The sequence below is a fragment of the Apus apus genome, chromosome 2 (genome assembly GCF_020740795.1).
Source record: "Apus apus isolate bApuApu2 chromosome 2, bApuApu2.pri.cur, whole genome shotgun sequence".
NCBI classification, from domain to species: domain Eukaryota; kingdom Metazoa; phylum Chordata; class Aves; order Apodiformes; family Apodidae; genus Apus; species Apus apus.
In genome coordinates, this window is record NC_067283.1 from 43,092,291 (window position 1) to 43,116,036 (window position 23,746).

Sequence of the window (23,746 nt, forward strand, 5' to 3'; positions counted from 1 at the left end):
GCCTCAGGGATTTGGACAGAGCATGGAAAAACCTAAGAATCTCACTAATCGGTGGCGACACTTTATATAACTAGACAAAAGCATCACTGTTTCTTGTTTTAAACGCTCTATTCATCCCTCAGAAACTCTTACAACGCTTAATTGACAAATAAGAGCCCCCAGGTTTGGAGCCAGCTCCACCTGCACCCCACCTCACAGATACGCCTGCTGAGACGACACAAAACGCCAAGGATGTCGCAGTCACTCGGCAAGCAGAAAAGCCCCTGGGAACACGAGGGACGCTGCACGAGGCGCTACCTCGGCGCTGCCCCCGGGGTGACCCGCTCCGGACCCTCAGGCAGCCTGAGGACACCGGCGGGCACAGGAACCAGAGGAGAGCGCCCAGAAACGCAGCGCTCGGGAGAAAACAAAACTGCAGTGATGCAACTCCGGGCAGATTTAACCACCAAACACAGACCCCCTGATGGAACCGCGTTTAAAACCCGCTGAAGAGAAGGAGGTCGGTCCTGCCGACGGCGACCTACCGGCACGAACGGGCGCTACGGGCCTTGCCCCGCCGTTACAAAAGGCACCGGGACCAGCAGCGACCGCCCGCACCCGCCGGCCCGGAGCAGCTCGGGGCCCGGCCCGGCCGCTGCCCCCGAGCAGGTGCCCCGGGGCTCGGCTCCCGGGCACCGCCGGCCCCCAGCGACCCGGCCCTGCCGCCCCGCTCCCCGCGATGGGGGGGGTGGGGGGGACGGACGCCAACACCGGAGGAGCTGGCGCAGCGCCCGGCCCCGCCGCCCACCTGCCGGGCCCGCTCCTCCGCCACAGCGGCCGCCCCGCACGCCGGGGCCCGCCACGCCACACCGCACCGCACCGCACGGCCTGCTCGCTGCGCAGCCCACCCACCTCCCGCCCCGCCCCAGCTCGGCCTCGCACCGCCTCCCCCTCTCCTCTCCCGAGCGCCCGCCCTCACAGAGGAGCGCCCGGGCCCAGCCCAGCCCAGCCCAGCCCAGCCCAGCCCAGCCCTTACCGCCAGGGCCGGACAGCGCCGGCCCGGCCCCCATCGCCTGGCGCGGCCGCCGCCGCCGCCGTTCCCGGAGGGAATTCCCGCCGGGGGCGGCGCCAGGGCGGGGAGCGGCGCGCGCAGGCGCGGGGCCGCAGGGGGCGGGCGGGGCGATGGCGCCGGGGCCGGGGCCGGGGCCGGGGCCGGGGCCGGGGCCGGGGCCGGGGCCGGGGCCGGGGCCGGGGCCGGGGCCGGGGCCGGGGCCGGGGCCGGGGCCGGGGCCGGGGCCGGGGCCGGGGAGGAGTGGAAGCAAAGGACCTTGCTGTTACGGCCGCGGTGTTGCTGCCGCCCTCGGTTGCCAAGCGCGCCGCGAAGGACGGCGCTGCGGCTGCTCCTCAAAGGCCCTGCTAAGGCAGGGTGCAGGGAGAGCGGTCCCCTTCTTCCTTGCAGTGCCTCCTGCTTCCCACGCTGGGGTACTCCCAGAGCTGTGCCTCGGGGGCAGGGCAGGGGGGTCCCTGGCGCGGGGGGCTGCTGCTGCCGGGCCACGCGGAGGAAAGGCCTTCGCCCGGTCTTCACGCACCCTCCACGTTTCCTGCGTTCTGTGGAAAGAAAGGGCCAAGTGGGCCGAGAAGCAGCTGTGAGCTCTGCGGTGCCGAGGGGGAAAGCAAAAGCGGTGTTGCTGCAGTCACCCACACTCGATGTGCGCTCGCGGCTATGCATCTGTTTTGTCTTCCAAGGTAGCTGGGTGTCAAAAGGCAGCTGATGGGGAGACACGGAGCTTTAGAGCAAAGACGTCTACTGCTGCAGGGCAGAGAGTGGTTAACTGTTAGGGATTTGAGTGATTTGCATACAGTCTATTGAATTTTCAGGCAGAAGAGGTTAAGAAGAGGACTGACAAGGTTTAGGAACTAGCTGTAGCTCAATGAAGCTTTAAATCATCAAGTTAACACTCTCACAGCCCTTGGGGGATTTGCATAATTTCCGTAACGTGCAGCATGTTTTTTGCCTCCCGATAGGAGCCATCAGTTATGTAAGCAAATTGGTTGCATAATTATGCAGATGGGAAAATAAATTTGATTCAACAGAAAAGCGTGCTGTTCATTTCACCCGGGAGTTCTTTCAACTCGGTGAGGAATAAACTAAACTGGGAAGCAGCAGGTGATGATGCCAGGTACCAGCTCTGTGGAATAGGGTACCCATTTTCAAACAGCTAGAGCAAGCCATCCCCAAGCACAGGAATTAATTCCTACTTCTTAGCTAAAGGTCTCAACACTTACTGCTTGTGAAAGTCACCAGAACATTCCATGTGGCTTTATCTGGTCTTGTTATTCCCTATCAGTTCCCAGGACACATCCCACTGGCTCAGCAGGAGCAGCACAGACACTTCTGAACAGAAAGCTTGTTTTATACCAGATAAAATAAACAACTGAAGTTTGTATTTTGACTACATCTTGTCCCCTAACACGGAGAATTTTAAGCATCACAATGAAGTTGATACAAGCAGCAACGAGCCATTTTCTCTTCACTCTTGTTTCTGTTCTAGTCCTTAGTCTGCAGATGGCCAGAAAGTGGCACCAGTTTTTCCAGTCCCATCACACACAATAGCACAGGCTCTGAGGCCACTGACATCAACGTTTATTTTTTATACTACTCATCATACTAGTCATTTTAGAAAAGTTACACAGAAGGGGTTAAGACTGAAACATGTCAGACCTGGGATGTGCCAAAACACCCTTGCAAAGATGAAGGATGTGTCTGGAGAATGTGAAAGGGCAGACATGTGAACTAGTAGCTGCTCTTATGTGGCCATATTTTAGCAAAGCTGAGGAGCATGGCATTAAGGTTTTGGTAATTAAAGATTTGATTACTACACCAGGGACATTTCATTTTACTGCTCTCCTCACTAACATCCATCAGAATTCTTCAGCGAATTGAGCACAAACCAGAGGCCTCGTTGTAGCCTCCACTCGAGTCTGTAGTTAAAGCTGGAAGCTGGCCACGTCCACAGCTGGGAGTTTCAGCCCAATTTATTCATGAGCATTTGCTACACGATGTGCTACAGTGTGGTGAAAAACTGAATAGTCTGACTGATTTCACACATTCTTAACCTCCTCATGCAGCATATCATACTCTAGATTCTTGTAGTAGTTATGAGATATTAAACTCTCCACATCAGCTTTGCCATTCACCTATCCTCCTGTGTACCTAAATATATTAATTTCAGGGATCTGAATGGAATGAAATAATTTAATGACAATACTGACTCACAGATATTTTGAATACTTCGTATAAAGAATATAAAACGTTTATTAACATCTTAACAACTCATCTGAAATGATCCTCCCAGTCACTTTTTATAAAACATTGTAAAACTATCACTGTAAGACTTCTATTTTCAGCTTCTCACCCTCTGTTCCCAGTTTAAGAAATTCTCAGAACTATCAATGCTTTGAAATAACATTGTGGTAAGTCTTCCAAACAACATTATTCTGTTTTAGTTACAAGAAAGTGTCCACACCTAACAAAAGTCATCTTTCCAAGAGCATACCTTGTAATGAGTGAAAACTGAAGAAACATTTTTACAAAGGGCATTTCTCACACATCTAACAACACATGCTGAAGGAGCACAGCATTGCCTAGACCTGGATACTGAGTGCAGCACAGGAAAGGGGGTTTTTGTACCTTTTTCTGTCTCTGTCTGCAAAGAGGTAAGCATACATTTTATTTCCTGTATGAAAAACTAAATACATTTTTTAAATGGCTTAATCTCAAACACAAAAATTCTTTCAGCTTCTAAGAAGCAGCAATTTTTACCTGGGAAAAAGAAAAAATATGGATATAGTCTACCTGAGTGGATGGCTACGCAAAACTGCATTGTCTGTTACACTTAACTTTATACTTTGAAACATTTTTTCATCTTCCCAGGCTTGTTTCCATTACACACTGGAGTTTCGTCCTGTTTAGCACATGGAATTTGTGTCACCAAAATAGTACTGAGAATGTTGCTCAAGAAACTTTTCTGGCATTTTGATGCACATCAAAATGATCAGATTTCTATGGTATTTCACATGGACACAGACAGTATAAAAAAGTGACAGTAAAGCTGTTTAAATTGGCTACTGGTTTATCCTGGTGATTGGGAGAAACACTGTATTGACAGAAACACCAGATATACCAGTTGTAAAAAAAATCTGAGCAATGATTTGCATTTGGGGAGCTTGTTTTGCTTGTTAATACAAAACATGCCTGAGATTGCACCCTATGAGCTGAAGATGGTACTCAGGAGATGGAGCCAAAACATTGCATAAATTTTACAGAGTTCCAAGTTAAGCTGGAAGGTCAATTATTAACCTCTGTCTGAAAAATAAATGAACATTTGGAATTTTTTTGGGGGGGATGATCTAAGTGAAAAATTCAAGGTTGCTAATAATGGAAAAAATAATGCTGTCTCTAGAATATCCCAAGCTTTGAAGCCATACAGATTACTAGAATTTTGTCCTTCTGTGTCTCTCACAGTATTAGCCACATCTGCTGCTGCTTACAGAAATGTGGGATTTAGCTGAGGTTCAGATAGTCTCTGAACTTCCAAGGAAGCTTAAGCTACAAAGACTCTTACAAAAAGTAATTAGCACTAAATGACTTAGTTTCTTACTGTTGACTACACTGCCAATTGTACTTTGTTGAAGCCTTCCAAAACTGCTCTTGCCAATTATGCTGGAGTGGTTGGAAGGACATCAGTTTAGATTCCTCATCTGAAACCTGATCATTTCTTACCCAGTCTTTTGGCTACCAGGAAACAAAAGCAGCAGAATGCTACTGGATTTGTCCAGGTGGATAAACCTTACAAATTGCAGAGCCATCTTGGTGTATACGAAGTGGTGGAACCCAAAGTCCATTTGAACTAGTGACAACTATTCTTCCAGAGAAATTCTGACGTTAAGGGGCTTTTAAAGAAATGCCATTTAATTGTTAGTATTGAATCTATTGTTTTTTAGAAGGAAAGCAGATGAGAGCCCTGCAGAAGCACAATACCCTATAAAAACACAAGAGCCTTTATCCTTGCATTTTTATGTACAGGTGCAGGAGGAAGGCAGTGATCTTGGTGGTCACCAGATTCAATCCTCTCTCTTCCAGTAGCAACTCCCAGACAGACTGAATAAGCAGTGGTATCAAAAAGAGTCAGGACCTGACCCTGAAGTGGGTCAGGGCCCTTAACAACTGCTGATCAGATTCATGATGTCAGACTGATGGCATGAAATTTAAGACTAGAGTGGCAACCCTCCCAAAAAATATAAACCTGACAGCCCTCAAAACCATCCAGTCCTAAGATCATGATTGCTTTCATGATTCAGAGACATAAAGGACAGCTGCAATAATGCTGCCCCAAGAGAGAGGATTTTTCAAACACTGAGGGCTTATGCTAGCATCTTGGCCGTCACTTACGATGGAATAGCCTTAAAAAAACCTATGAACTTCTACACCCAAGAGAGCAGAAATTTTCAGCACAGAAAGCTCCAATGGGGGAGGAGAGCAGGACCAAAAGAGCGGTATTACTGGCATGTTTGTGAAGGCTGGCTCTGGAGACCTAAACTAACACTACAAAAGTGGGGAACTCAGACAACCATAATCTTTGACAGAGGTCCCACAGATTTGCCACAAGAGTTTTCTGATAGAAGATGCTTGGTCCTTACTCAGGCTGCAGATCAGTAGATGAAGTCTGACTGAAGTAATTCGTGCTCTGAATCTGATTCAGGATTTGCCAGTGAAAAAAATAAAAGTTCCTGATGAATGAGAAATGCTAGAACTATCTTGCTAGAAGCTTCCATTTCATCATGCAATTGGCAGAAACTAAAACTGGACGAAACCACTTCCCTCTAAGAGCACAATCAAGGAAGAAAGCAAGTTTTCCTTTTCAGTGAAAGTATGTGTATATACAAATGTGAAGCCATATACAAGTAATTAGTAAGAGACAACTAAAACTTCATCTGTGAGGAACTGGTGTAGAGTCTCTCAGTTCTGTGAAGGAAGGTACTCTTAAGTCAGGCATGTCTCATGTGGTGTTTTTTCAAGTTATTTTACTTTCAGTGCTTTTCACTGGGCTTTTGGAGTAAGTAAATTCAGATCCAAGGTGCACAGAGATGGGACAATATTCTCTCAAGATACTGTGAGGAAGACAAAAGGCAACATGTAGTACTTTGACAGACTATGAAGCAATGTGGAAAACATCTCATTCAACAACAGTAGATACACTCAATGTGTGCACTTGCACACTATCACCTGCTGGGAGAAGAAAAACCATTTGTGCTGGATTCTTTGTGAAAGAAGAATGTACTGAGGCTGCAGCTTCCTCTTTATCTAATGATGCCATTACAAAATATCTGTGTAAGCCAATGTGATAATCTATATAGTTTGGAAAAAATTTTCTCTTTCAGTGCTACTACCTGTATTATCACCCAGCTGAGTATTTAAAAACACAACTTGAGTTTGAAGCCTTGGTGTAAATCAGTAAGGTACAATCTGAACACAGTGGGAACTGCCTTTATTAATTTGTATTATATTCAACAATGATTGCTTTAACCATTAAAAACCAAAGTAATCTTTACTAGTTAATGCCTGTTGAAACAGCCAGACCTTCCCAGCCCACTTCATATTCTCCTGAAGCCATTTTAGAGCAGATGTAAGCTCCAAGCTGTAAACTTCTTCCATATTAACATTCATTGTCATGTGCTTAAGAAAAAGCTTTGGATCAGACAGACGAGCAGCCACGATTAGTCTCTCCACTGCCGCTTGATAGTCACTGTTATTCTGAAGTGCCTGATTGTCACATCTGTAAGTGAATGTCACAAATACAGTATTATGTACCATGCAGGCCCTGTGTCACTTGTCTGATGCTTTATACTGGCAACAAGATTACAAAAACATTATTTTAATGTTTTGTGTTCACTTCACTTGCAATATATTAGGTTGATTTCTAGACAAACTTTAGCTGATTCTTCTGAAAAATTGAAAAGGTAGAAAACTTTCTCTTTTTAACATATTCTACAGTAATGAAAAGTAATAGGATTTAGTGCTAAGCCTCTTCACAGTACATTTAATGAAGAAATGCTTCACTCTGGCTGGGAAGCTCAGTAAAGGAATGGAAACCGTTTTATGAACTGGATACAGCAAAAATTCATGTACATGCTTGAATCCAAAAGGATTACTCGTTTTTGGCACGGAATCACCTTTGGAATAAGGATATGCCTGAGTCGCATGGCTACATTTTTTGCAACAGCAGAACTTACTCTTTACATGAACAAGCAGAGGCACAATAGCATACACATGAAAACGAGATAAAAAACTTCTCATTTATCAAAAGAACAAAATTAGGTGATGTAGTCCTTAGGAAAAGCAGAGGGAAGGAAGACAGGGTACTCAAGTCTGAGATGCCCCTGTTCATCCTGTTTAACAAATGTCACTTTTCTATGCAGTTTCATATTTTGATGCTGAGCCAGTCAATCCCAGAGAAAATGGGGTTTGAAAAATATAGGTATAACCTAGCGACAGTGGCTAGTGGTTTATGGACAAAAGGAAAAAGCAATAATACACACATTTATCTGAAGGTAGTAATTCTCACAGAAAGGGGAAAAGAAAAAACCTAACCTATTTAATATTGAGATATCCCCTATAAGGAGAATTAAGTAAAATGGCTTAATCGACTTTCCAAAAAGCAGCCAAGAAATGTTAAAAGTTGCTTTTTGAAAGTAGTATCATTTTGACTGTGCCTTTCTACTCCACTGCTTAGTCACAACACAAGAATTTATAGATCAAGAGAACAAGCTATACTGTTTTCAAGATACAGTACACTCTTAGTGTGATAGACACATTCCATTGGGGAACACAGGCCAGTGTCACTCTGGAAGAATTACTTTTCTGCTACACACATGTAAAAAAATAATGATAAACCCCCAAACATTTACTGTTCTAAAACCAATTCAGAAACAGGGATTAAAAACAAGTTTAAAACCAAGCATTCTTCTTCCCAAGATCTATCATTAATGGAAAATAAGTTTTTTCATTAATTACATGATCACATGGATAAATACAATGAAAATGGCACGCATCTGACAACAAACCTTTTCAGTATTATTTGAAGAGTCTGACTAGTAGCCATTGGACTTTGAATATCACTGGCATTTGAAACAAGAAATATTTCAATTGCCAACAGCATCTCAACCTCTGATAGGTAAGATGGAATCTTCAAAAGTTTGTGATATAAATTTCCTTGCAGTGGTGGGTAGCAACCCAATGATAAAGCACCTGAGAGTAAATGCAGAAACATAATGATTAGGAATACCAATACTGAACAAAGATGTTTGCTCTAGTATGCAGCTAAGAATATGGGAATAAATCCTTAAGTAGCTTGCTAACTGCCAAAATTCTAAGCCAGAAGCAAACAATAAACAATGTGACAAGATGGAAAGATGGCTCTTGGTGGACCTTATCAGAGTGGCACACCGTGTATAATCTTAGCTCAGAAGTGAGGAGTTGAAAACAATCACAGAGTCCCAGCTTTTAGCTGAAAGGAGTTTTCTTTTAGTTAGGATAAACTTCTTAGGCAGACCTCTCAAATCTGAAATATTAATAATTTTACCACCACAGCTCTAAACAAAAGTATTAAGTCATCTAATTTGCCTAGATGAAAAAGTGCAGATGATGCACTTTTTAACCATTTTATGGTTCACATTTTTGAAATTCCAAAATGGAACACGGAAAATTAATTTTATCTGAATTACATTTATTTCATGCTGGGTAGTATGCCCTGATTAATGTTTTTAACTGTCAACGTTTTCCCAGTAAATATTGTGGTTACAAATAAATTCCTGATAGTGACACAGAAAGTACTGTTTTCTTCTTACAAAATATACTTCTACCAACTTCTCTCCTTTATTCTGAGCTGTTATATTATCCAAATAATGCTAGGGAAGGCTGTTGTTTAAGAAGCAACTTACTTTTGTAATATGTCCTAGCTTTGGACCACAAAGAACTTCTTCCCAAAGCCGTGATTAATCCTCTAAGTAAAAAAAAATCAATAGCTATGTTTTTTGAAAGCATGAAGTCTACTGCAGAAGATGAGACCCCAAGGTTCTTGCTCTCAAAACAGGCACTTATCAGCTTGTTAAAAAGGCAGCTGTACTGAGAAACACCTACAGTATCTGAAATGAAATGAAGAATATTAACTGCTGAATTAAGTCAAATGCAGGTCTTAATTGAAGAACTGCTTCTCAATCAGTACCTGAATCAGGATTCTTGCTTCTGTCAGCAAAATGGAACAAGGTTGAGATAACTTACGATAATACCTAATTTTTAGTTTTTTCCCATACAGTTAGTTCATTCACATGAAAAAGAAGTGCTGAGGTCCAAGTAATCATTTGATGCCAAAACCAATCAGATCAGATAAAAATACATTTAATTGCCAAAGTCTATAAAATACAACCTTCGCTTGATCTCTCAGACTTCAAATTGGCTCAAATAAAATCAACGTCCTTCTACTCTATTCTGTACTGTCCGTTTCGTCTCAACTGTCCCCTTCTTGGCAGGACTGAGCAGCCTTCTATCCACCTCATGCCTCAAATGACTAGGTCCTTTTAGGATTCTCTAGTATCTTCCAACTAAGCTCTCTTAACATACCTAAAAGCACACACTGGCAACAGGACTGAGACCTACACACGGGAATCAGTTGAGGTTTCCTCTGTGGAGCCTTTAGTAATTTACACATCTCAGATTTAAGTGCACATTCAAATTTTGTCAGATAAATTGAGCCCAAAAGAGCACTCAGTTCTTAACATGACACGTAAAAGAAGCCTAGTGTAGCTAGTTCAGTTATAGAAAAAACAATGCATTAAGCTGAATTTAGGATAAAATTAATTGACCCAATTATATCCCTGTTTTACCTTATTGTATAGACTATCTTTGATCCTTAAAAAATTCTTGGGTTTTTCCTGTTGCCCTGGCTATCTTAGCCAACTGACACTACTCTGGAAAAAATAAATGGGCTTGTCTAAAACCATCTTAATTCTTCAATAAATTTCAGCTGGAAAGCAAACAAAAAGAACAGTACAGAATCACCTGTTACATTTTTAGCTCTTAACACAGTACCTTCCTCTTTACTTACCAGAATGATTATGAAAACCCGGTAAGTTCTGCAGAACTTCAAATGCCTGCCTGTATAAATTCTTCCTCAAGTATTTGTGCACTAATGTACATAACAGATTATGTCGATTGAGGATGTCGAGTTTATCACAGGGCCACAATGATGAATTTGTGGTCCACTCTGATTCTGTGGCAAACAAAAGTGCAGTGTTATTCCTATGAAATAGTAAGTGTATTTTCTAAGACACTGCTGGATGCTGAGACTTTTGGCCATTAGGAATATACTGTAAAATGTAGCAGAAAACAAACTCAGAATTTCACAAATAATGCAGTTCTGGTTATTAATAATTCGTTCCTCATCATCAATACTTTTCAGATGGATTCCCTGAATCTTTTTATTGTAAATAACCCCTTTTATTAAATATCACTGTAGTAAAATGGACTGACAGTGGCATATAATGTTTATAGAAATATTTACATATCTATTGTATATTGTGTGTATATAAATATGTTTATATCTATGTACATATATAGAATGGAATAGCAAATTTTAGTTCCTCAACAAATTCTTGTTTATACTTCTGAGTTTCTTCTTTTCAGCAGATCAGAATTCCAAAAAGCCGGTAATTATGCATTATTTTCTTGCAGAAATATGGTACTATTCTAAAGCTATCTTACTACATGCGGATACCGAGGGGTAAAGAACCACCGCATTGAACGAAGCCTGAAATTCTTTTTATACGGCATGTCACCTGGCTCAAAGGAAACCTACATGGGGCAGGGTCACTTTCCAAGCTGCACCCCTCCCTCATTACGATAGGCTTTTGAGCAGAAGTTGATAGCAGACTACTGAAAAAAATTTAGCGTTAGTCATAATTTTTCTTATATATCTCAAGAAAACTACTAACCAGTAAGATGGGTCATGTTTTATTTTTCTTGTCACAGTATTATTAACTTTATTTAATAACACAGATCAGCTTGTAACTTTTAGCTGAAATCTGTCATAGAAGGGGACTGTTCAAATCTAAATTGAAACTCACTTTCTGTAAGACAAACTTACCTCTCAATACCCATGTTGCTCCATCCAAACTCCCAGTTTTCATAAAAATTTCTGCAGCTTTATTAACAATTTGACATCTTGATGCTAAACTCTCTGCACCTATAAGTCCTTTCAAGACTGTGAAATGTATCTGTAGCTCATGCAATTTATCCAAAACCTTCCTTCCCTAGCATAAGGAGGAGAGAAAGGGGGAAGGTCAGAGAAAGCAATTGTATCAGTCAACACAGAGTATATTTACACAAAGTACAGCAAATTTAATTTGGTGATACAGATTTATAGGCACCAGTTTAGTTATCAAAACAGAGTTGGGAAAAAAAAGCATAGTAAAATTTCTAATGAATAGTAAGGCTTTTTTTAACAGGTAGGCAAAAAAACCCCACCAACCCACTGCTTAGCAGTTCCCAGTATACTATTCCCCATAAGATTATTTCTACAATGTAGAGCTCCTATACAGTATTTCTCATATAGTCTTAAATTTTTATTTGCTTACTGTAATATATTAATATTTTTACTCTTTTAATTCCATTCATCATTACACAACCTAGAAAATTCTAAAAAGTTCATACAGAGATTTTTCAATTTGCAGAAAAATGATAATTGTTAAACTGAAATAATTAGTCCAGCATAAGCCAAACAAAACATGGTTGGTTGTACCCAGCAGGACAATAAGCTGGAAAAAGCTGGGTCTATCTGGGCAACACTATAAAAACCAAAAACTCTATCATCATATTCCAGGCTGATATTTAGACTGCTCTTCTACAGAAACTTCTTCTTAACAACTTTTTAGTTGGCCTTTTCAGTTAAAGGTGCAAGAAAGGTAACAATGTCAAAGACAGTTAAAATCTGACCAAGCTAAAAAAGATGATGGTTGAGTCAAGGTGGGATATCAAATAAATGTCCCCAGCAAGGCAAGGACAGGCAGGATTCAGTATTGTCCTGTCTGGCTGCAACTTGCTTAATGCTTGATGCCAAACTAGGCATGATCCAGCTCTTGCTTGGTGGGTACATCAATAAGGAGTGGTTTATTAAAATCATGGTCGTGTGTGTGTACACACATTGTGGTGTGGGAATGAGGTCATGGAGGTAGAACGAAAGGCAAGTTTATTTAGGAGAACAGAAAAGTTGATAGAAAATTAAACTTAACAATAAGCTAATTTTTTAAAAGTGCTTTATGTATATGCACATGTGGACTGGTATATACTCAAAATGCTTTTGAAGGCTTGAAGGTATCTGCAGTGGTTTATGTCAGCATAACCCATAAAAGAATACTAACAATATAATTTCAGTTAACATTTAAGGTGTAAAGAACCCATTCAACTGTAGATGTGGCTGAAGGGAAAAAATACATTCCAGAAAGACTCAGGTGAAACTTTGACCACAAAATATAAACTTGAAATCTAAGTGCAAACTAGAGACAAAATACATAGTTAAGGAGGATCTGCATCTATTACATCCTTGTAGCAAAATGATGGGCCACTAAGAAGTGGGTCTTTATAGAAAGATGGAAAGTATGCAGCTAGAAGCACAAATGAGCTATAAAGGAAGGGCACCCAATTAAAATGCAGTTGTGGAATGAGATCCTTAATTGGACAAGAACCTCTGACCACTCCTCTGAAATAATAAAAATTGGGTAAAAATAAACCACAGCAAGGCACTTCAAGAAAGGAAATAGTTGGAAAAGGTAGTGGATGAAATAGTTGCCAAAGGAGCATTGATGTACAAGTAATCCAGAAAGTAGTCTAGTATTGTCAGAAGAGCTGTCTCCATGGAAGACCTATTCATGTGTTTCAAATCTGCATGTTTTTTGAAGCCGTGTCTGTTTCATGAACTTTCCTTAGCTCTTAAAAAGAGCACTCTCTTCAGGACCAAGAAGCATAGGTATTTTACTCCTCAGAGCCAGCAGCACCAAAGCTATGCTTTGGAGAAAGACACGGGTGCAACAAGTGTGCTGAAACTTGATAGGGACCTGCTACAGACCATTCAACTCAACAAGCTGATGCTGAAAAATTAATGATTCATCAAAATGCATCTAGACTAAGCACCTCTTTTGAATGTCTCCTGGGACTTGGGTTTACCTTGGAAACAGACTGAGCAGTGCACAAGTTTTATGTAACAGAATTCCTGAACATTATCCCTTAAGAGACAATAGTACAAAAGACATATTAGTCCTCTGATGCAAACTAGAAAGGGTTCCCTGACAATAACTGACACAAAAAACTCAAAGGATAAAAGAGGAAAAGGAGAGTGTTTGCTTTATTCATAAAAATACATACTGGAAATCACTTTGCACTGGATGATCCCAGTACCATGTAAGTATTCATTGTAAGGATCAGGCCCATTAACACAAAGGTAAATTCAGAATGTGATCACTGACCAAAATACATTTGTGGTTTATATCACTTCTTGTATCTTCACTGCTCATGTTGCATTGTATAGAAGATCCAGGTTGGCATACACTGCTTCCTTCCAGGAAGAAAAAGATTAATTTAACATTGAAATGGATCTTGCTGCAGATTATCAATACTGCATGAGGCCTAAAGAGCATAAGACATCTAGTGAAAGATCTAGTCTCTTACTCTTGGCCGTTTGTAATATCTGAAAGCAAATAAAGGATTATAAAGGGTATTTCTTTGTGAGGTCTGAGTCTTTGCAAGATTCACAGAACTTAGAACCCTAGATTTTATGGAAGACAAGCACTTCTAGTGACACTCTGGGGAATGAGCGGTTCACTGAGCGCAGCAGCAGCCTTTCCATGCTTGTCTTCTGTCTTCCTGGCCTCATCTATTCCATTTGAGGTCAGTTTTAGAAGCATCAGTGCAGGAAACGATCACTCAAAACTCCTGTAAATATTCCTTCAGTTGGGAAGTCTCAGAATACAACATTGTTGCCAGATAGAGTAAAGTGACATTTATGGGAAACAATACCATCAGCACCTTGCCCCAGAATCTCAGAAGACCTCTCTCCTAATCCTGATTCATCCTTCATCATGTCAAAGCTTAACCTGAACAATCAAGTTTCTAGGTTGCAAGACAAAGATATGACAGGATCCATAGAAGAATACTGCTCAGAAAGGCAGAATAAATTAATTTGATCCATCTGGACAAAAGTGCTGAGACTGGGCAGGCAGGTGACACATCCAGCCATTCAATGAGAGAAACAGAGTTTAACACCTAGAAAAGAGATTACTTGATCTTTTTCTTCCTATAGTCTAGTATACCTTTATCCACTGCAGTACTTTGTGATAAGAACACATTACACTTATCCCAGTCCTTCCAATGAAAATTCGGTCTCCTTCGTTATGCTGTGAATTTTGTATTACTGAAAAGAAAAAAAACACAATGTTTTTTAAATTTTACATGTAAATGCAGTTTTAAAGAAATTACACACTTGAAAAACACACTCACTGTGAAAATACTAACTATAATTTATGAAATATTTGCCATTAAAAGCAGCAACGTCCTGCTTTTAATGGCAAGAAGTAGGTTAAATAACTATAGTTTATTCAGACACCATTTCTCAGCAATGTAATTCATCCATAAGATGCTCAGACCTGTAATGTCATAATTTAGTAACATCACTATTTTTACAGCAAGCTTTATATTTTCTGGTACCATGAAGAAATGCTGGCAATTACAGAACTGACTAATTACAATTTTTTCCAACCATATTATACAACTGCTTTGGGAACACTGTTGGTATTCTAGAGCAGTGGTCTCCAAAGTGGGGTTTGCACACTAAAATCCATTCAACTGGGGATGAGTGCTCAAACATTTTTTACTGATAGAGGTCACCTGTCAGTTTGGAGACCACTGGTCTAGGGAAGACATTCTAAGTTCCACACCCCACCACAATTTCTGTCTGTGTCACAACTGGAAGCTGTGATAGCTGTTTTATAATATGAAAGTTTACAGTCAGAAAGGTCTTGTCACACATCTGGAATAAATATTCACCATGTTTTAGCAGTTAATACAACTTGAAAAAGATCTGAGTCATCCATTATAAAATACATTAATATCCCACTGACATTTCATTGAGAGTCAGTTTTCTGCAAACTTATTAGGAAGAATGATACAGATATATAAACAAAGGGGCATAGGGAGGAAAGGGGTAAGGAAACTGCCAGAACTATTATAAAACTAGGAGATGTTTTATAGACTCAACCTTGCAGAAATTCTTGGTTCTTTAGAGAATGAAATAATTCTGAAAATCCAAATTACTAAAATAAGAGATTCACAAATGACATACATTATATGAACTTGTTCAATGTATTTTGAAAGACGCAAGTATATATAGCTGTATTTACAGCTCTAAAGTTTATTGATGCTGTTGAGAGTGTGACACTTCACATGACAATACCTGAATACTTTGTCTTGAGAAGAGGGCATTCTTACTAAAAGATCTGGTTTCTGCTCTTGATTTCACAAAGTTCAAACGTTCTTTCAGAACTTGTAAGCCTTTGACTGTAAGTGTAGGCCTTTAAGATTTTGCTTCTACTAGAAAATGGCTTCTATTGAGCATTTTATTTGACTGTATTCACACCTCAAGAAATTTTGAATATTGTAACATATAGAATTAACTAATATTCAGAAAACAGTATACACTTTTTTTTTCCTCCTTTAAAAAACTCTACAAAGAACGGAGATGAACAAAAAGCTTTTACTGTATCTTAATTTTACCTGCATCAGCAAAATCACAAAAAGGAACTCCTGGTTTCTCTGTCTCAGAATCTCTGGCTAGTGTTTCAGCAATACATAAAGACAACCTCTGAACATCATCAAGATGTTCACATCCAGTTCTCACACTAACATACAAAGCTCCCAGCTTGGTCCAATCACTTTTTTCCTTACAATGCTGCAAAGAAGGCAAAGGATAAATAAAAGCAAACCTGCTTCCAGACCACCAAACAGACAATATTTTAAATTTCAAGAGGTACACCCAGGATAGAATTAAAGCAGAAAAAAGATGCAGATGAAACACTACAGACAAGAACTCTCATGTTCAATATAGCACAGTTACATATTGCCTAACTTCCATGGACTGTTGATCACTTTTGTCCCTCAACCCTTTTTCCATTTGTCATGACCCCAACTGGGGAAGCTAGAACTGGCATTCATCCAGTATTTTAGGGGTTTTTTTTCACAATGCATGGCAAATTGATTATTATTTTCTATATTAATTCGTCTTTTGTTTGCAGATCACTTCACGACTCGTTTTAAGGAGTAAAAAAATCAGTCCTGGTTCTTCCCTTCTTAAATTTTGGTCTCAGCATCTGTGCAGTAAGTGTGAAAATATTAGAATTATGCATGTATATAATCTGCCCTTGAACATGAAAGATACAAGTGTCCAAATCAATATTTTTTAATAGTATTTTCTTATTATTTAAAATACCTGCTTAGTGTTGCCTTTTACATTCTTTTACAATTGTGCCTTTTTATGCGAGATATGAATTCTATTTGCTAAATTATGTATTAAATAATTTTTTGTGAGGAACAATGTACCACTACTAATTACAACCACAAAAAATGTAAGGTATAATCGCTTAAAATTATAAAATCTTGGAATTAGATAAAAAATCAAGATAAAAACTACAAGTACATAAATTAAAATACTGGTATCACAGAAAAGTCAAAGCCAGCTTTTCCCTGCACGGTCATCTTTCACAAACATGGTTTTGCATAAGAATGTGCAAATCATATTAACAATAATCTCAATATATTTAGTATTTTAATTCTAAATTATGTAGAAATTGCTATTTCTTGTAGATTTAAAAGAAGTCATGGTTTAAACATCCCAGAAGGCTTGGACAATGCATATACTGTACCTGTATTTCGGCCACTGCCAAGTTGAAGTCAAAAAGCCAGGTTTTTTCAATGCGGCTTTCCTGAAATCTTCCGTAAGAAAAAAATATTAATACTTAATGTGAACACATCTTATTGAAATAAACTTTGCACTAGCATTGACCGCATTTAAAAATACAATTAGGCATGATACGATACTATTTTAATAGAAACTACTAAATTTTCATTTTCTAATTGCCTTTTAAAGTTTTTACATATGTTTATAAAGATAGAACCTAAAGAAGGAACTAGACAGTTATAATTATAAAATAATTCCTTAAATACATACCTGGATTTTATGTTCAAAACAATATTTACTTCCTGACTGGAAACTTGCAATTGGTGAAGGAACTTAAGAACATGGTCAAAATGTTCAAACTCAAGGAACATGCCAGCATCAATGAGCTGTAATATCAAGCAGGAGGAGGAAAAGTAAACACACAAAAAATAGCGATCACTTATGTATTTCCAGAAGCAAGGGGCAAAAAACAGTGGGAAAAACATGTCACTGAATCTCAGACAAAAAATAAGGGATAAATGGAAACCTGTATGACAAGTTCAGTCAGTCACAATGTAACTTCAAAAAACAACACTGAAATAATATTAAAGTGATAAGTTTGAGTTTTAAAACAGGCAAGGTATTTTAGAAATTCCAACAAGTAGCAAGTAGTACAGTCAAACTCATACCTTACAAAAGGTACTGATTAACATAGGGACAGCACCTCTCAGATTCCAAGTTGTCACATGCTCAAAGACTTTCAGAAGAACATCTACAGCTGGCTAATTTAGACAAAGAAACACAATCAGTTTTGCAACTTTGTTCAATTAGAAAGCTTAACTGTTTGTAAAATAGGAACTTTTTAACTGCTCTTTTTTCCCCAAAGGCTTGCGTACCGAAGTAAAAAAACAAACCTATTATTCGTATTAAAAAATTTAAGAAACTAGGGATCAAATATTTGAAAAATGTTACAAGGTCACCTACCGGTGTTTTGATTTGTACAGTTACATTCAATATCTGAAATACTTCTTGCAACAAACAGTTCTTGAGCAAAGAAATGAGAAGATCATTCAGCACTTGAGCAGCAAAATCCACACCAGGAGTAACGTCTCGGTAGTATTTCACAAATATTTGGACTGAAAAAGCAATTAAATTAATATCACTTGGGGATCACTGATGCTACCTATTTAAACAAGTTATTTCCTTCAATTTTAAATGCAGTGTAACAATCCTTCATTATCCAGTTGATTATGGGATAGGGAAATGGAGAAAAATGGGTGAAAGTGTCCAGTCTGAATACAGTCTTAACCTTAATAGACCCAGACTGATTATTCTGAAATATCTCATGTCATTGAGCTGAACACAATATGCTCTGTGGGTTTCAAGGAAGTTTAACTGATTTGGTTCAGCACATGAAAAATGCACTAAACCAGGTTAGATGTGGCAAGTGCATCAAGGTAGTAAGGCATTTCCAGGCATGAATTTCTAGGAAGCAAAGTGCAGCATTATCATGGTGGATGGCCTTCATAGATACATAACTGTAAGCTGCTGGTACCCTGTGTGAACTGCACTGCAATGCTCGGTATTTCAGCATGGGAACATGACCACACGGGGTGCAACAGAATCCCACGTTCACACTGTACTATGCTTTACTATGCTTTAAAAACCTTAACACTCCTCAGGACAGATAAATAATGTAATGAATCTCCAGAGTAAAATTTAGCCCTTTCTGACAGAACTCAAAAGCTCAGAGGAATCTGAATCAACTATTGTCTCTAAAATGTGGTAATTGTCATTGTTTGCATACATGGTAATGTGAAAGGACTGAACTACAGCTGTCTGGGGGCTGTAACAGCACTTCATTTCAAGAGCTAAAGTCTGAAGTTTTGGATTTGTGATGCTTATCCAGACTGTTCAAAAGTGCTTCAAGAAAATTTTGGTTCTTTTAAACCTTTCCCCTGCTCCAGTTGCTCAAGCCTAGTTCCATCCAGGTTAAATTCATTTTCCATGCCAGTAAGATTTATAACAACCTCCTGAGATAACTGCATACCTAAAGACCTAGCTTCAGTAGGAAACTGGAACATGAAAACACATGGATTTGATGCATTCCTTCGAAATCAGAACTTCTTCTTCACTGTTGAAGTGGCCCCCATTTGTCTCTTGACAGCCTAGCTAATTTGCTTTAAATAAGGTAAGTATCAAAGATGCATCAAAAGCTACTACTATAGCATACCTGCACGTTTTAGAAGGCCTGATTCTTTGATATTAATGTATGTCCTAAGTATTGCCATGCAAATCTACAAAAAAAGGAAAAAAATACACAGTAAAACGTTACCTCTGCTCATGCCCAACAAAGTAACTACCTACGAACATGACTTTTGTAAGAAAACAAGCTTTACATTGCTTCTACTTAACCCATACATACTGACAAATGATATAAGAAGGTAATTGGGTCTGTAGGCAAAGTCACTGTCAAAAGGATAGTGAATTAAACAGAAAAATAATGTAGATTAAATGCTTGGGAAAAGAGCTGCTGAGACAACAACTGCATGCATGTGTGCATATACTCACAGCAAACAAACAACATTTGAAAATATAGTTACTTCTGAACTAGTGTAAGTGTGGCACCCTGTAAACAAACAGAGAAAGAGAAGCAAAAAGGTGAAAGTGAAAACATAGTGAACAAAAATTGCATGAATGTACCAAGTAAGATATAAAAAATAATCTAGAAATTAAGTTGATAACAATGATTGTCACAAACAACTCCTCATAAGAATACAGATGGAAAAATTCACAACTAATGTGATTTGATGAACCATTTGATCCCAGGTGCACTTGAATAAAAAAAAATTAATCCACACCTAGATATTTTAAAATGTTATTTGGTACTAGAATATTCTTAACATCTTAAGCTGTCAGCTCTTTGATACATGTATGTTTTGCTACATCTTTGCAGATGATGAAATACAGACTACTGAGATTAAATCCTAACATTCCAAGCTAGGGGAAAAACCACCCACCCTTTCAAATATCCTTTGTCACTTCTGAAACATTTACAGTTTTTCTGTATAACAATATAAATGGGTCATATTGAATACTATTTTGAGAAATCAATAGTCATGCTGTTACAGAATTGAGTCAGGCTAATTTTTACATGCAACTTCAAAACTAGGCAGGATCCACTCTTGCCTCTTTTTAGGAGTTGTTACATAGCAGATTAATTATCATGAAAGCAGAAGATACCAGCTTGTGGCCAAGACATCTTTGCTATCTTTAAACTATTAACCTGTTCAGATCATCAAGTCAAACACCACAAAAATTACACATGTAAGTATGTTGAGTAAAGCTTATTGTTTTTATTTTGAAACAGTGTTCATGTTGTTGTACTACAGTCTAAGATGTATTTTTCAGAAAATCATGTGGAATCTTTCATCATTAGTAGATATGCAGTGTCATTTGGCAATTGGTTAACTAATTTAATCCAAATCTACAGTCCCAGGTGGCTGAGGGCATTTCCAAAACAAACTTTAGCACATGCTTACAGTATGTAAATTAGTTTGCTTTCTTTTGGAATCTGTTTTCCTCCTGCTTTGAACTGACTCCCAAAAAAGAGCCAAGATCGCATCTGGAGCTCTGACTGTTCCAAGTATTAGTGAAATTGCTTGGAAAATCCAGTTGTAGTAATATTTAATCATGAGACATGTTGAATTACATTCATAAAACAGACTGTGTTCTTCATTTACAGCTTCCATGAGGCTTCAGTTGATTTGTTTCCCTTTATAAAAGGTGTAACTAAACCTGCAGGCTGTATAAAAATGTGACAATCTAAATTTTTAGGTAATCATGATAAGATTTAGAATTAAGGCACATGAAAGAGACAACTCCTATTTTCAAAAGGCAGCACAGACCACACTATTTTGTCACCTCGGTTGATTCTACAACTCATTTAACACGATAGTGTAATAAAAACCATAACAACATGGCCATGTATTTTGTACAAGCCACTACCTGCCCAGTAAAAGAGTTTTACTAACAGTAACACAGAGGTGCTTAAATCAGAAGAACAAGCATCAGATTTTATTAAATTCTGCAGCATCTCCCAGTGTGCACTCTGATATTTATTAAGTGGGAAAACCCCCATGCTGCAGCCCTTTGCACAGTGAGATCAAAACCAGTATCTTTTTTACAAGAGATTCTGTTTATGGACACAGTGGCATCTTTGAGACACACACTCCATACTAAATATTGCTGAAACTGACCAGCAGGTTAGAAAATTATTTAAAGGCAGCTAGAGACAGTTACAAAAGGATAGTGCAACTATAAGTCTCATTTCTTTAGTAAGGCAGATTAAAAAAACCCTAACACAACAGAAGCATACACCCAAGGCCCTGAAGTTGCAAGACAACATCAATAAAAAAAAACCACTTCCTATTTTATACCTTTTGTTTCTAGTTAAAGGCTCACAGGATTGAGGAAAAAGACAGCAGGAAGTCACAAAAAGTAAACACTTCTTTAGAGGATACAACGTGAATCCAAAAAAGTTAATGAATAAGGTGCACAAAACCAAGATAAAATCAGACAAATAAATACAGCTTGCATAAACACATTTTCAAACCACTTATTTGTTGTAACTGTGCAATTATTACCTATCTTCTAGTTTCAAGTGTCATTCAAGCAAGTACTACATATCAAAGTATTTTGGTAAATAAGCAGAATCACGTAACAGCAGAGGTTGGAAGGCATCTCTGTAAACCATCTAATCCAACTCTTCTGCTAAAAACAGGGTCAAATGGCTTAGGTTGCTCAGGACCACGCCCAGTCAGGTTCTGAATGTCTTTGAGGATGGGGATTCCAAAACCTCCCTGGCCAACCTGTTCTAGTGTTTGACTGCCCTCACAGTAAAAAAAAAGTTCTTCTTACACATAAACTGAATTTCCTGTAATTTTCCTTTATGCCCACTGTCTCTATGCCTTTCACTAGGCATCACTGAGAAGTCTGGATTCATCAGATACTTCTACTCATCTTTAAGATACACACTTTAAATACTTTGGGGAGCAAAATTTCACTGTGTGAAATTAAAGGCAACTTAAAAAAAATACATCTGGTAACTTGTACAACTTGCTGAGTGTGCTGATTTTCAAAATCCATGATGTTTTTATGAATTACATCACTTGTGTTGTGTGGTTAACCTCAACCGTGAAGAGTACTAAATCCTAGTAGGTTAAGACACATAAAGAATCCAAAAGTTACTTAATAAAAAAGGATGGAACTTCCATTACGGGGAAAGGTACCTGCTTCAGAAATTCTTGTAACAATCATCACTGAAAAGGCAATACGAAGCAAGTGGGCTAGCAGCCTGCATAACAGTTCCTAAAGAGATTTATTTCCCCTGTATTTGACTAGATTACTTTGTTGCTGCTTTACCTGTTTTCCATTTGTGTACTTTGGTGCCACCATGAGGTGCTTGGCCTATCATAATTTTTAAATAGACAATTCATAGAATCACAGAATCACAGAATTATTTAGGTCTGGAGACCTTAAAGATCATCTAGTTCCAACCCCCCTGCATGAGCAGGGACACCTCCCACTAGACCAGCTTGCTCAAAGCCCCATCCAGCCTGGCCTTGAACACTTCCAGGGATGGGGCATCCACAACCTCTTTGGTCAACCTGTTCCGATGTCTTATCATCCTCATAGTGAAGAATTACTTTGGAATGCCCAACCCTCCTTCACTTTGAAGTTACTTCTCTTCATCCTACTGCTACAAGCCCTTGTGAAAAAGTCCCTTCCCAGCTTTCCCATAGCCCCTTCAGGTATCGGAAGGCCACTGTAAGGTATCCTTTGAGCCTTCTCCAGGATGAACAGCCCCAACTCTCTTAGCCTGTCTTCACAGGAGAGGTGCTCCAGCCCTCTGATGATTTTTGTGGCCCTCCTCTGGACTCACTACAAGAGCTCTATCTTCCAGACTACCAAGAAAGTTAAGCTATGTTTGCTAGGCAGAAGAGTAAGTGTGCTGAGTACTACACCACTACTATAATAAAATGAAATGGACTTTTAATAGTTTTAGGCAAATAATTTAATTTTTTGTTTGCTTTGGTTTTGTTTTTGTTTTTGAGACATAAAAAAGGAAAGAGGAAACATTAAGGAAAATAAAACCAAATTACACTGATCTATTTTAAAAATTCTGACTCAGTAAGGTATGAAGGAGATGGAAAAGCTCCTTTAGAAGCTACCTTTCTTTTTTTTTTAGTATTTATATCTAACAGGTTCACCAGTAGTTATTTTTCACATTTTCATATTTGATTTCTTACTTACTTTTCAGATACAAATGAACAAAGGAGATGTCATTTTGCAATGAAAAAGTGTTCACACTTAAAATTTGTTCCTTTCTTCAACAAATACCTTTACCTTTTCATCTCCTTGTTCAGGAACGTGCCAAAACCAACATTTTGCTCTTTCACACCCACGCAAAGTCATGAAATAAAATCTGCAGTATTTACGGGGCAATTCAATCATCTCGAGCATCTGCTGGACTGAATGAGAAACCTAAAATAAAATAAAACAAGCAGAGAAAACCCAATAGATAATATTTTTTGAAAGCCAACATGCTCTTTTTTCCTGAGAATTTCAAAATACCTACAAATTATAAAGAAAAGCAAAACAAAAAGGTTATCTGCAATTAAACCTCTGAAACAACCTTTATCTCTCTACTGTATCTGCACTTCACAGCA

General features: G+C 39.0%; 2 protein-coding genes across 8 annotated transcripts in view; both read right to left on the reverse strand.

Moving 5' to 3' along the window:
* The window catches only part of TCAIM (T cell activation inhibitor, mitochondrial), a 45,394-nt gene extending 44,300 nt beyond the window's left edge, over window positions 1-1,094 (reverse strand). For 4 of the 7 annotated variants that reach the window (XM_051612890.1, XM_051612888.1, XM_051612889.1 and 1 more), the window contains exon 1: window positions 525-865. The gene's annotated coding sequence lies outside the window, so the exon portion shown is untranslated. Of the gene's footprint in view, window positions 1-524; window positions 868-1,015 lie in introns of those variants that run through there. The other 3 variants (XM_051612885.1, XM_051612887.1, XM_051612886.1) reach the window with 3 other exon arrangements.
* Window positions 1,095-6,568: 5,474 nt separating this feature from the next.
* The window catches only part of TOPAZ1 (testis and ovary specific TOPAZ 1), a 36,042-nt gene continuing 18,864 nt past the window's right edge, over window positions 6,569-23,746 (reverse strand). Inside the window, exons 8-20 of the mRNA XM_051610230.1 lie at window positions 23,424-23,561; window positions 19,249-19,312; window positions 18,000-18,151; window positions 17,705-17,797; window positions 17,307-17,422; window positions 17,002-17,068; window positions 15,857-16,031; window positions 14,398-14,498; window positions 11,181-11,346; window positions 10,143-10,307; window positions 8,980-9,183; window positions 8,100-8,287; window positions 6,569-6,802 (exon numbers count right to left, since the gene is read on the reverse strand). Of these exons, the coding sequence (XP_051466190.1) occupies window positions 6,569-6,802; window positions 8,100-8,287; window positions 8,980-9,183; window positions 10,143-10,307; window positions 11,181-11,346; window positions 14,398-14,498; window positions 15,857-16,031; window positions 17,002-17,068; window positions 17,307-17,422; window positions 17,705-17,797; window positions 18,000-18,151; window positions 19,249-19,312; window positions 23,424-23,561 (1,863 nt within the window). The remainder of the gene's footprint in view (window positions 6,803-8,099; window positions 8,288-8,979; window positions 9,184-10,142; window positions 10,308-11,180; window positions 11,347-14,397; window positions 14,499-15,856; window positions 16,032-17,001; window positions 17,069-17,306; window positions 17,423-17,704; window positions 17,798-17,999; window positions 18,152-19,248; window positions 19,313-23,423; window positions 23,562-23,746) is intronic.